The sequence below is a fragment of the Sprattus sprattus genome (assembly GCF_963457725.1).
Source record: "Sprattus sprattus genome assembly, chromosome: 2".
In the NCBI taxonomy this organism is placed as follows: domain Eukaryota; kingdom Metazoa; phylum Chordata; class Actinopteri; order Clupeiformes; family Clupeidae; genus Sprattus; species Sprattus sprattus.
Window position 1 is genome coordinate 62,057,830 of NC_137921.1, and position 13,263 is coordinate 62,071,092.

At 40.6% G+C, this 13,263-nt stretch overlaps 2 protein-coding genes across 2 annotated transcripts in view; one reads left to right on the forward strand and one right to left on the reverse strand.

Moving 5' to 3' along the window:
• Positions 1-2,952: 2,952 nt before the first annotated feature.
• On the reverse strand, positions 2,953-11,657 carry rpf2 (ribosome production factor 2 homolog). Its single transcript, XM_080833530.1, has 10 exons — positions 11,543-11,657; positions 11,021-11,153; positions 10,839-10,876; positions 10,668-10,707; positions 10,428-10,509; positions 9,250-9,326; positions 9,009-9,108; positions 8,799-8,901; positions 4,468-4,612; positions 2,953-3,406 (listed from the first exon to the last, which is right to left on the reverse strand). Exons 1-10 carry the CDS (start codon positions 11,563-11,565, stop codon positions 3,194-3,196), a joined length of 954 nt encoding a protein of 317 aa, XP_080689656.1. The 5' UTR covers positions 11,566-11,657; the 3' UTR covers positions 2,953-3,193.
• A 562-nt stretch (positions 11,658-12,219) lies between these two features.
• gopc (golgi-associated PDZ and coiled-coil motif containing) overlaps positions 12,220-13,263 on the forward strand; it is an 8,683-nt gene continuing 7,639 nt past the window's right edge. The window contains exon 1 of the mRNA XM_080860484.1: positions 12,220-12,716. Coding sequence (XP_080716610.1) covers positions 12,459-12,716 — 258 coding nt within the window. The 5' untranslated portion in view covers positions 12,220-12,458. The remainder of the gene's footprint in view (positions 12,717-13,263) is intronic.

The following is a 13,263-nucleotide window of genomic DNA, read 5'->3' on the forward strand; positions in this document are numbered from 1 at the left end:
ACAGGCTGATGCAATGATCCTACACATATTACAAGAATCACTCTGCCAAGAACCTCTTGTAATATCAGCATGGAAGTGACAGTGGTGCAGTTCAGTATTAATAGATACCTCGAATGGGCGGGGCAAGAACACGAAGCAATCTGTCGCTGATTGGACGTGTGTCCATCCTACACTGTAGGGGCCAGTATTTAGCATGACCCACCGGTCTATTGAAAAAGCACATGACGTTGTTAGTATTCTAGTTGAATGACAGCTACGAACGATCAATTAAAAATTAGCTACTGAATGGCAAATGATTTTCAATCTCTAAAAGTTCAATTGGCATCATGCTTTTGTATGTGGCATATTCTCCACTCCTCATTATGAGTCATTGAGTCATTGATTTAGCTGATTGATTTGATTAAGAAGGCACACAACTACGCCCAGCATAGTAGACCTATAACATGTAAATGTGCAAAGGTAAGTAAAGGGCATTTTATGGGGCTAGACTAGAGAATTTAAACAAAATCCACAATTACATTTCTGCCACCTAGTGGTTTAAACAGGGAACAAAAAGTAATATTTAAAAAAGTAATATGCAAAGGTAAGTAAAGGGTAGTAAAGCCCTTTACTAACTGGTAAATGTGGTTACCTCTGTGGTAATGTGTTTTTTGCGCATTAGATGATTACATAAACGCTTACGATCAGTGCAATTTTGTATATATTTTATGAAAATGTTTTGAAACATTTTCTTTTTTCTTAAACCATTTCATCAGGTTTTCTACCAGACGTTCTCTTCTCTTTCTTGACAGAACTACAATCCTAAATATTTGGATGAAAATGGGCTTTCATGACCTGGTTAGGTAATACTGCCTCCCATAATCTAGTAAACTGTGTGATCAAAGCCAATTGAGTGACTCTGTCATTAGACATATCTGCATACCATTAATTTGTTTCATCTATGTCATGTCTGACAGTACTTGAGAGAAACAGCAAAAAAAAGCCTTGAGCAAATATGTTACAACTTGTAAAAATACATTTTCGAAATACATCAAGCTGTTCATTGTTTTGGCGGAACAGATTATTGGATACATACAAATGAAAGACTGAAAGGGCTGTGAGGTTATTTTGGTTATTGATGATGGAGTGAAAGTTTGTCTAAATTTGACAGTGTTCAATAGCCATCAAACAAAACAAGGCAACAAAACGGAGACTCAAGGTAAACATTTTTTGGTAAAAAGGTATCAAAAAATATGAAAGGGTACCAATAATTACAATAGTCACAAATCATTTAAGGAAGCATCCAGTTTGACAAAAAAGCCCATAATTTGCAGCTATCTTCTAATTCATGCTTCCCCTACCATACAACATAGGTGCCCCCATCCATCCCCACCCCCTTCAGTTCTACCTTAGTTTCAGTTCTGCCTTATATCCCTCTCATCAAGCCCCCTATCCCAATCCCTCCCCAACCCACTCAACCCCTCCCAGACCTTCCCCTCACCCTCCCCCGTCCCACAACCCTTAATACATAGCACACTCATCCAACATTTTAAATAAATACATACATACATAAACAAATAAAGGGGAAAAAATCTAAAGGGTTCTAATGTCTATTGCTTTGGTAGCGTTAACTAGAATGCTTAGATAGATAGAGCACCCTTGGCTGTCAAATGGTTTATTTTTATTTTGGTCCTCTGACATCGCTTTTTCAATGCTAAAATAATATTTCATTAAGGCTTTCCATTTTTCTAATGCAGGTGCCTCTTTATTCTTCCAGTTTGCTCAATTTTTTAAAGAACAGAAAAGTATCTGCCAGCTTGTTGGGTATCTTATTCCCTCTATATCTTGAAAAATTCATGCTTTGGGAGTAAATATAACTTTTTTAATCTGTATGTATTGATAGCCACCTCCCAATATCCTCCCATTTCTTTTTAGTTTTTTTTTCCACAATTCCAAAAGGCATGCATGAGAGAATCAGTGTGTTGGTTACATATTAAACCATATAAATGAGGACATAGTGGAGTTTACGTCCTTGAAAAAAGTTCAAGTAATAGTTTGGAATTTAGGTAGCCACATCATTTTGATAAGGTTTATCCTTCCAATTAGATTGATTTTCAGATCCTGCCACTGCTTGACATCCTTCTTAAACTCTTTAACAAGGGGAACAAAATTGTCTTAAAACAAACTGTTTTTTGTCGAAACTATTGTAACAACCCAGATACTTGATATTTTTTTCTGCATCTGAAATTGCTTCAAATTGTTACTTTTTCGTTTTGCAAGGGTTTACTACCATCAACTGTTTTCCCTATGTTCATTTTGTAACCTGAGATCTTGGGAGAATTTGGCAATGACTTCCATCAAATGTGGTACCGAAGTGTTGACATTGGTTAAGTAAAGTAACAAATTATCTGCAAAAAAGGTTAATTTATACTGTTTCTTAATCATAATATCACTTATTTCTTGTCTCTCATATTTTCTGAGCCAAAGGTTCAACTTCCAATGCAAATAATGAGGGTGATAAGGGGTATCCTTGGGACGTGCCTCTACCTAAAGGAAAAGGCCCTGACAGTATTCCGTTGGTCTAAACATATATTTTAGGAGATTTGTAGGGAGTTTTAACCATATTTCTGAAATGTGTTGGGAAATTGTAAGCTTCTAAGACTTTAAACAAATAGGGCCGTTCTAGTCTATCGAAGGTGCATTTTTTTGCATCTACTGTCAATAAGGACTAATCCTTGTCTCAAAAGTAACAATCCAGTCAGTGGATTAAGGTCAACATTTCCATAAATGCTTCTGTTGTCAGATCTCAGGAGAATCTGAAGATCTTGGCAGTTAAAGACTGAATTAAAAACAGGATTAAATCTAGCTATAATAAAAAAAAATCAAAGATATTTTTGACTGCTTCCTGACAAATGATCCATTCTGGCTAGCCTGATCCACCACACACAGACACCAAAGAACAAAAACAGTATGGTCCCAATAAAATATTTATTGCAATACTGCATCAATAAGAACAGATATACAATATTTGCATGACATTTTCACCAGCATTGGTCTGCACAAATTTACCTTCCACAGCTTGCCTGGCTTAAACAGTAAAAAAAAACTGAAAGACATGTGAGGTCAAAATAACCCTGCAGAACTCTGCTTTTGGTTGCGGACGCAAGTTGTAATCACATCACCTTGATGTCAGAGTCTACTGGGACTTGCTCGATCACTCATCTATTCTGAGTTTCTTTGGAGAGGTTGACTCCTCTGTGGCAGCAGTCTCCGTGGCAGCAGTCTCCGTGGCAACATGCTGTCCTCTCCTCTTCCTCAGTCCCTTCATCTTCCGTGTCTGCAGTTTGTCCAGGTTCTGCTTCTGCATGTGCAGACGGCCAAACTTGGTGCCAAAGGCATCAGTGGATATGTTCTTCTTCTTCTTGGGCTGTGAAAAAGGGTTGGCAAAGAGTTTTGTGAATAAGTAGTTAAGCTTTTGTCACTTAAAGCTGTCAATAACATGGACTATTTGATTAATGTATTGCCTATGCAACCTGTTGTGGATACAGGCTTGCACTGGGCTTGAACCTGAAATATAGACTTTAAGTACTTGGTGAGGTACAACTAGGCTCCCATTATCTGGTAGGAGAGGTGTGAATGAAGCTCTTTGAGTGAACCTCCAACATGGAAGTCAGATGTGAAACAAGCAGTCTAAAATCAATTGCTGCTAGTTTTTCCCTGCACAAGTCTGTGATGCACGCTTTATTGTTACACGTCATCACAAAGTCTAAACAGGATATTTTGCACATTCCTTAATATGTGCATATTTGACATGGGTGGCAACATTGTGCACTTTATAGGGCAATAAGACACATTGTCTGTCAGACACAACATGACAGTTTGCTTTCTTTGAGGATTATTATTTAAATGCATTCTTGGCTTAGCTCTCCAATATCAGATTTCAGAAGCTTAAAGTAATAGTATACAACAATTATACTTCAGGATTAGGGTTAGGATAAGCAGTTTTACCTTAAAATAACAGCTTGAAAATTGGGGCGCTACAATGACTTTTAATATGGAGAATCACCTCCGTGCCATTGCCATACCAGGGTCCATAGGCATATAACTGCTAAATGTAAGATTGCCTGACGCCACCCGGCTTTCTACTGTCTGCCGAACTAGTAGATTATTTGACGTCTTGCTTTGTCTTGTGTTGCACTTGCTTGATGTTTGACTGTGTTAGGACAGTTGTTGAGTAACTCGTCAGCACATTTCAAGAGATTTCGTTAGTTTTAGCCGCTAGCATATCGTTAGCGAATAGCAATTGATCCAGAATGCTTCTTTAATGAAACCATTCAATACATTATTTGCAATCTGTCTAGAGCCAGAAAAAAGCAAATCCCTTTCACCCACACAGCGGTAACTTCCAAACCCTTCAAAACCATCTTCTTTCTAAAGAACCAACAGATAGTAATAGTTCTGTATTATGTGACTTTGCTCATGGTGTACCTTGAGGGCTTTGGGCTGTCTGTGTGCAGTCTTGTACAGGTCGTCAGATGCTAGATGAGTTCTTCTGAGGACAAAATCAAACGAAGGTCCGATCTCGTCCAATTCAATTCTTGGAGTCCGACATCCAGATTTTTTCAGCAAAACTCTGTTTAAAAAAAAAAAGTAAAAATGTGATAAGCTTCATTCATTTTGTTAAAGTCTAAATGAGCATCTGAATTGTATTTCTATAAACACTGAAGCCGAGCTCTAGAGTTAACACCTCCTAACATTCCAATAATGGATAACACCAAGTACACCCCTGGCCTGGCCGTCCATTCTTGGTAATCCTTCTGAGGACTGAGGACAAGTAAACAAGGATACCACATTGCTACAGACATCAGGCATTGTTCTACTTCACTGTCATTAACCTGTCATCTTATGCTATAGCTAGTGTTAAGCCTCTTTGGTGTAAGCATGTTTGATGTCTGACTGCTTGTTTGTAAGTAAGTAAATGTGCCCAGTTTCACCCCCGAAATGCACAAGGAACTTAGAATTTACTGACAGGGATTACCAAAGGCCTGCAGCTCAATGAATCATAACGATATACTACAATGTATCATTACCATGTACATAGGAACTGATAAGTTCAGAAGGCCGTTCCTCAATTTGACCCCCACTCTTAGTTTGAATAGCACCAGGCCAGAGTCATCAGGCTTGGCTCATGGGCTTTTGTTTAAGTTGAGAGCAATCACATGGTTCCTGGCTTTTGTGTGTCTTGGAGCCAGAGTTGTTAGAATCTGATTGTTGGCTTTTGTCTACAGCCACGACAAGATGGTTGAAGCCAAACATATTAGCATCTATATGGCCCTACCTGGCTATAGACCTAGGTCAAAGCACAGCCCTTACTTTGACCTCGAGACACACACACACACACACACACTCCCTCCCCTACATTCTAAGAACTATTACAAGCTATTTCTGTAATGTAAAAAGACTGTCCTCACAGAAGAAGACGTTCCTCATGGCATGCAACTGTGCTGTGCCGAGGTAACTTAGTGTCGGAATAAACGCTAAGCTGTCTTCCACAAATATCTTACTCTGATCGGGCTAACTTGAAACCAAGGAGCTGGGCCATGACGTTTTTATCATGGTATTTAGCCGAAGAACAGCATACCCTTTCATAAACATGTACATAAGAACTGGACAAACATGTCAATGTATGAATACATATCAAGGATGACACTGCATGTCACTACCAGGACTGAAGCCGGATGTACAGTACCAGTCAAAAGTTTGGACACACTTTTTCATTCAATGGTTTTTCTTTATTTTTTCGTTTTTTCTACATTGTAGATTAATATTGAAGACATCCAAACTAAAATGCTTTACAAACCAGACCCTTTTCAGAAGTAGCCACCTTTTGCTTTGATGAGAGCTTTGGCACACCTTTGGCATTCTTTCAATCAGCTTTATGAGGTAGTCACCTGGAATAGTTTTACAACAGTCTTGAAGGAGTTCCCAGAAGTGCTGAGCACTTGTTGGCTGCTTTGCCTTCACTCAGCGGTCCAACTCAGCACAGACCATCTCAATTAGGTTCAGGTCAGGTGATTGTGTAGGCCAGGTCATCTGACACAGCACTTCATCCCTCCTTCTTAGTCAAATAGCCCTTACATAGCCTGGAGGTGTGTGTTTGAGGTCATTGTCTTGTTGAAATACAAATGCTGGTCCCACTAAGCGCAAACTAAATGGGAAGGCATGTAGCTGTAGAATGCCTTGGTAGCCATGCTGGTTTAGTATGCCTTGAATTTGGAATAAACCACAAAACAGTGTCACCAGCAAAGCACCCCCACACTATCATACCTCCTCCTCCATGCTTCACGCTGGGATCCACACGTAAAAATCATCCGCCACCCCTTCTGTGTCTTACAAAGACACGGCAGGTGGAACCAAAAATCTCAAATTTGGACTCATCAGACCAAAGTAGAATTCCACTGGTTTAATTACCATTCCTTGTGTTTCTTGGCCCAAGCAAGTCTCTTCTTCTTCTTGTTCTTCCTCAGTAGTGGCTTCTTTGCGGCAATTCCACCATGAAGCATTTATGCAGGCTCTAATCTGAGGTGCTGTTAATTGGCGGTTTCGAGGCTGGTTACATTACTGAGCTTATCCTCTGCAGCAGAGGTAACTCTTGGTCTTCCTGTCCTGGGGCGGTCCTCATGAGAGCCAGTTTCATCATAGTGTTTCATGGTTTTCGCGACTGCACTTGAGGATACATTCAAAGTTCTTGAAATCTTCCGGATTGACTGACCTGTCTTAAAGTAATGATGGACTGTCGTTTCTCTTTACTTAATTGAGTGGTTCTTGCCATAATATGGATTAGAACTGTAGTCGAATAGGCCTATTCACTGTAAAGAACTGTGCACCAACCCCGCCTCTGCACAACACAACTGATGGTCTCAAACACATTAAGGCAAGAAATTCCACACATTAACTGTTGACAAGGCACACCTATTAATTGAAAATCATTCCAGGTGACTACCTTGTGAAGCTGCTTGAAATAAAGTCAAGTGCGCAAAATTGTCATCAAAGCAAAAGGTAGCTACTTTGAAGAATCTAAAATATTAAACATATTCTGGTTTATTTAACTCTTTTTTTTGTTTACCACATATCTCCTTATGTGTTCCTTCATAGTTTTGATGTCTTCAATATTAATCTGCGATGTAGAAAAAAAATCAAATAAAGAAAAACCATTGAATGAGAAGGTGTGTCCAAACTTTTGACTGGTACTATGGGGCTGATAAAACAAACAAACAAACAAGTGAATCACAAAGCTGCATCATCACAGTTGACTAGTTGAAATACTAACTGCTGTGGCGCCCATTTTTCTCAGTTTATTCAGGCAGTAATCTATTAGAGTTGTTCATAAATACTGCCAAAACTCCTCTTCTTGAAAGAATATCTTAAGGGGCATATTCTGACATGCATGAAGTGCTAAAGACAAACTAGAATGGTATGAGTTTTCTACACTGTTCTTTTGTTAACTCTATAGCCTCTTGAAATGTTACCCCCAGGATGCTGCGCTCGTCCAAAGAGCGCCGTTTAGCACCGCCATCTGTGCAAGTACGGCAATCTAGACTATTATCATTTGTAGTTCAACGTTGGTGGAACGAGCTGCCAAGCACTACCAGGGCAGGGGCGTCCCTCTACCTTTAAAGAGCACCTCCCTTCCTAACTTGCACTTCTACTAGTACCTAACTTGCACTTAAAGCAGTTAAATTCATGCACTTTCTTTTCTCCATCTTATGTACCAAGTATGTATTGTTACACTGGGTCTCTATTGCTCGTAGCTTGACGGTTCTCTCCCTTGTACATTGCTTTGGACAAAAGCATCTGCTAAATGACTCAACGTAAAAAGCCAGTCCCCCAAAAGCAAATTGACCAATCCCAGACATGGTCTGGCCCTTATCCATGTGGAATAAATGATAACTCCATCAGCATTCTGTACTTTGGTCCAGATAACTCCTGATTTCCCCGGAAGGCGATAATGACCAAACATTAGTATTCATTAGTAGAGGTTTAAATCACCCACTAAATTGTCCTGTTCCAGTACACTGCAGGGAGTAAAAAAGGTGCACTTGTAAAAAGCAGGAAAAGCACATTTGTTTGGTTCCAACAACTATTGTCACCTAGTGTGATAAACTGAGGAGTTGGCATTGCAAGTAGAGTCTGACCAAAACAAAACTGTATTATAAACACATCTTAAATGCTGACTAACATCTGGTTACGTTTGTCTTAACAATTTGATTAACTGTTCTACAGCCAGATATGAGGGCCACTTTGTAGTGTGGTCATAGTGTGGAGACGCTCTATGTGAAATACCACCTACAGGGTCATGTGAAATACCACCTACAGGGTCAGATCAAACCTTATCAATCCACTACGCTCTCAGTCCAAATTAGTCCACAAGTGTTTGGTGTCAGAAACATCTCTACCCGTTCAGAGAGTTTTCAGGGCAGGCTCAAAGCGTATCAGGTACATTTGGGATCATTCTGCAATATCTTCTCCTCAGTTTGATATTGCCAAGTAGCAGGTTCTCACAGTAGCTAGCTAGCTGTTACGAAAAATAGATCTATGTATGCAAAGTGTACGGATTTCAAGACAAAACATTGAGAGCCAAATATTCCATGTAAGGGCCCATGTTCAATCTCACAGCACTCTTACATACAAAAACGTTACAATGCAGATAAGGATAACAACCACTGTGTTGTCCCCTTATGAATAACGATGTCTGGGAAGCATCTGTTCAGGAAATGGATACCTTGGCCAAGTACTAAAAAGGACAAGCGCACACATACTTGTAGCTACGCATGTAGATCTTCCCCTCAAGGGCTGTGAAGTGCAGCACATGCTCCAGGCCAGCCAGGCGCACTGATGACACAGTGGGTCCCCTGAAGAAATCTATCACAACAAGGGAGACAAGAAATTAGGAGAGAAGAATTGAGAACACTAAAATATCCCAGAGGTGGGTCAAAGCAGAACCATATCTAGAATAGATACCGGCGTACCAATCAAGACACTCTTTAGGCGTTTGTGCTCATTGTCGAAGTCAAAGGCCTCCCCGGCAAACACCAGCATAGGCTTGGTTCCCTCCGGACACTTGCTCGTCTGCTCATCAAGGGAACATCAAAAAATACATTGGAGTGAATTGTGAATGTTGTTGAAGTATAGAAATATCTGCTATGTGAGTAATGGTTAAAGTGAATAAATGAGACAAAAAGCAGGGGGGGGGGGGAAATAAGCTCTTACCTTGATATCTTTCAGAGTGGTAAACTTCTCAATACCTAACTCTATCATGTCCAGCACATGATAATCGAACAAGCGTCCTGTAATAAACATATAGAACACGAATCAGAATTCCCTTCTTGGCTGGAGTGTTAGGTGCATGTTGTCTGTGGCTGGATGAAGTGTTAGGTGCATGTTGTCTGTGGCTGGAGTGTTGGGTGCATGTTGTCTGAGGCTGGAGGGAGTGTTGGGTGCATGTTGTCTGAGGCTGGAGTGTTGGGTGCATGTTGTCTGTGGCTGGAGTGTATGGTGCATGTTGTCTGTGGCTGGAGTGTACGGTGCATGTTGTCTGTGGCTGGAGTGTACGGTGCATGTTGTCTGTGGCTGGAGGGTTGGGTGCATGTTGTCTGTGGCTGGAGTGTATGGTGCATGTTGTCTGAGTTTGGAGTGTACGGTGCATGTTGTCTGTGGCTGGAGGGAGTGTTAGGTGCATGTTGTCTGTGGCTGGAGGGAGTGTACGGTGCATGTTGTCTGTGGCTGGAGGGAGTGTTAGGTGCATGTTGTCTGTGGCTGGAGTGTTAGGTGCATGTTGTGTGTGGCTGGAGTGTAAGGTGCATGTTGTCCATGGCATCTCGAAGGCTTACCAAATATGAGGTTGTTTGGTCTTTTCTTATTATGAGATCCAAACAAAAACAATGAACAATCCGATCTGTGGCTGGAGTGTTGGGTGCATGTTGTCTGTGGCTGGAGGGTTGGGTGCATGTTGTCTGTGGCTGGAGGGAGTGTTGGGTGCATGTTGTCTGTGGCTGGAGGGAGTGTTGGGTGCATGTTGTCTGTGGCTGGAGTGTTGGGTGCATGTTGTCTGTGGCTGGAGTGTATGGTGCATGTTGTCTGTGGCTGGTATGTATGGTGCATGTTGTCTGTGGCTGGAGGGAGTGTACGGTGCATGTTGTCTGTGGCTGGAGGGAGTGTACGGTGCATGTTGTCTGTGGCTGGAGGGAGTGTACGGTGCATGTTGTCTGTGGCTGGAGGGAGTGTACGGTGCATGTTGTCTGTGGCTGGAGGGAGTGTACGGTGCATGTTGTCTGTGGCTGGAGGGAGTGTACGGTGCATGTTGTCTGTGGCTGGAGGGAGTGTTAGGTGCATGTTGTCTGTGGCTGGAGTGTTAGGTGCATGTTGTCCATGGCATCTCGAAGGCTTACCAAATATGAGGTTGTTTGGTCTTTTCTTATTATGAGATCCAAACAAAAACAATGAACAATCCGATTTTTTTGAGAAGAATTCCTATGAGGACAAAACCGGTTTAAAAACAATTAGTCTATAACAGCTCAGTAAAAAAAGTCTGACAACAAAGTTTGCAAGATGAAAGGTGGCATGAGAACGAGGTAGTCTGAATATGCAGTACAACTAATATTGTAATTTTCTGCTTTCTGTCAACTCACCAAAGATGTTGAGTCTTCAAACGGTCTCACTATGTTCTTTCTATAATGCAAAAGACATAATTCAATATTCAGATTGAAATAGAAAAACGTAATATTTACAAACAATCACAAAAGCGCAAGTTATAACACTTTGTGTGTTGTATCTAAATAGCCTTCCATCATTTCACTTACTTTTTGAACAGCACTGCATTTGGTTTCTTCAAAGCATACTGCAAAATACATCAACCAAGTCATTATACATATATGAATAACACAAGGCTCCATTTGAATCACACAAGGATAACGTTTAAATAGAGCTGAATGGATACAGGTGGGCTTGTTAACAGAGTACCTAGGCTCTTGCACCAACTCACAATATCCTTCAGTGCTTGGGTGACCGTGTCGGTTGTGTTTCCTCCTTTCATAATCATTGCATTCTTAATGTTTTCGGTTAGTTTGGCCTCTCTGCCCTGAAGAAAACGTTTCGCCCGCTTTGTCTTCGGTTTCCTAAGGGAAAAACGAGATTACACGTCATTTTATTTGATATTACATGCATGTTGTCAAGAGTTGAACTATAGGTAAAACACACCTTACCTAGATACATGTCTTGGCTAGACAATTTAATATGTGTGGTCTTTAACTTCCTAAAGCATAACAGGGCAAATATCCAAACATGAACGTAGGCCATTTCATTCTAGCAAAGCAGTTTCACTGCGAGTTTGGCAGCGACATGAAAAAGATTTAACAAAAAAAAAAACAGCGTTTCGCCATGAAAACGGCTAACATTAGCTTTCTATGTCGGTGCCACTTGGTTGTAGTTTCACTAGTTCACAGTCAATATGAATATCACTGTGACACGTCCACATAAATGGACACTTATTAAAAAAGTTACTTACACGATTCCGTCGGTGTGCGTCATTTTAGCATTAAGTATTCACCAAGAATTTCTGTCCGGATTTGTTTACACGTGAGTTACATGTGGGTCTGATGTGGCTCAAACCAGAAGCACTCCGGAAGTTGAGCAACCATGTGAATGGCAATATCCGGAATAGAAAAAAGGTTGATGTACTGCTGCCATCTACTGGTTTACTGCTGTTCTGCTCTGTCTACTACCGCGGGTCTCTTTTGCTGGCGTTTATCTTTAGGGCTACCTTTACAGATTGTTTCATAGTCAAACCACCCAAATATGTGTATCAACCTAGTCTTCAACATACATCCCCAAGCAATAACCTTATAGAAATGAATATTTTTGACCTCTCACTACAAACTATAGGTATTAAGCTAATGACAAATTAAGGATAAGACTTTAGACGAAATTCAATTAAGTTAATTGCCCCTATTAATGCACTAAAGGTAGTTGTTTGACCATTGATTAGTTTCGCATCGGGTCATTTCACATTGCCTGCTGCATTTGATATTTATACAAGGGAAATGCCCGACGTAAAACAAATCTTGCTTTATTTAATTATATCTCCTCAGTCGATTATTTCTCCCTAAAGAGGGTGGTACACAACTGTGTGGCAGACTGTAGCAGTCGACTTTGAGATAGAGTCCTCTCCGGTGTTGGATTTCCTGGTCAGATGAGAGGTGAAGATAGGTGTCTACAAAACCTCTGCGTCGATAACATTTCGTTTTGTTGACACCACAAAACAACACCGAACGGCTCATACAAATAAGCTCATCTAAAGCTTAACAGTGAAAACCGAGGCGTCTTTCTTCGTCAAGCGGAGGAAGCTGCTAGCGTTTTTAGCTACGTTAACGTTAGTTAGCTAGATAGCTAGCTAGCAAGATAAGCTCTGTCACTTGCCTGAAATGTCTGCTTCGCCTGCTGCGCAGTCATCCGCGTTGGTCTCTCCTGGTTCAGGCATGTCAATGTTTCGGTGGTTGGAGGTGCTCGAAAAGGAGTTTGATAAAGCATTTGTGGATATTGATTTATTGTTGGGAGAAATCGACCCAGATCAAGCAGATATTACATATGAGGGCCGCCAGAAGATGACAAGTCTAAGCTCCTGTTTTGCTCAGCTATGTCACAAAGCACAGACGATTTTCCAGCTTAATCACAAAGTTGAGGTCTGTATCATTTACAGTCACATTATGTTTTACATTAATTTGAAGTCTATTGGATTGGTTACTAATGTAACATTATTATACATTTTAGTTAAGTAACATAACTTAGTGTACATTCTACAATGTCTGGGCATGAGGCTAACGTACATTTTAAAAACGCCCATTTTGCTAATGTCAGTAAATATTTTGAAAATGTTCTTTTTCTGTTCAAGCCAAGAATAAAAGTGTTGTAGAGAAAACTTATTGACAGTATCCAGGATAACTGTTCGGATTTCTGGGTAACTTTACAGGTCAAATGAACGTAGAAATTAAATTGGTTAGCCTACATGTACGACGACGTTCTGACATTAACATTATGTGAGCCTAAACTTTCATTTGTTTAGGCCAGTGGTCTTCATTATTCTGATACGGATTATGCTCAGTGGGTTTACCGACCCATCTCTCCAGGCGACATGCCTCAGACGTGTTATTTAACTACATCTGTTTAACTGCGGTTAACAGAACACGCTTGTTGGTTTGGGTCGTCAACAAGGGGTACCAAAAGTAGATA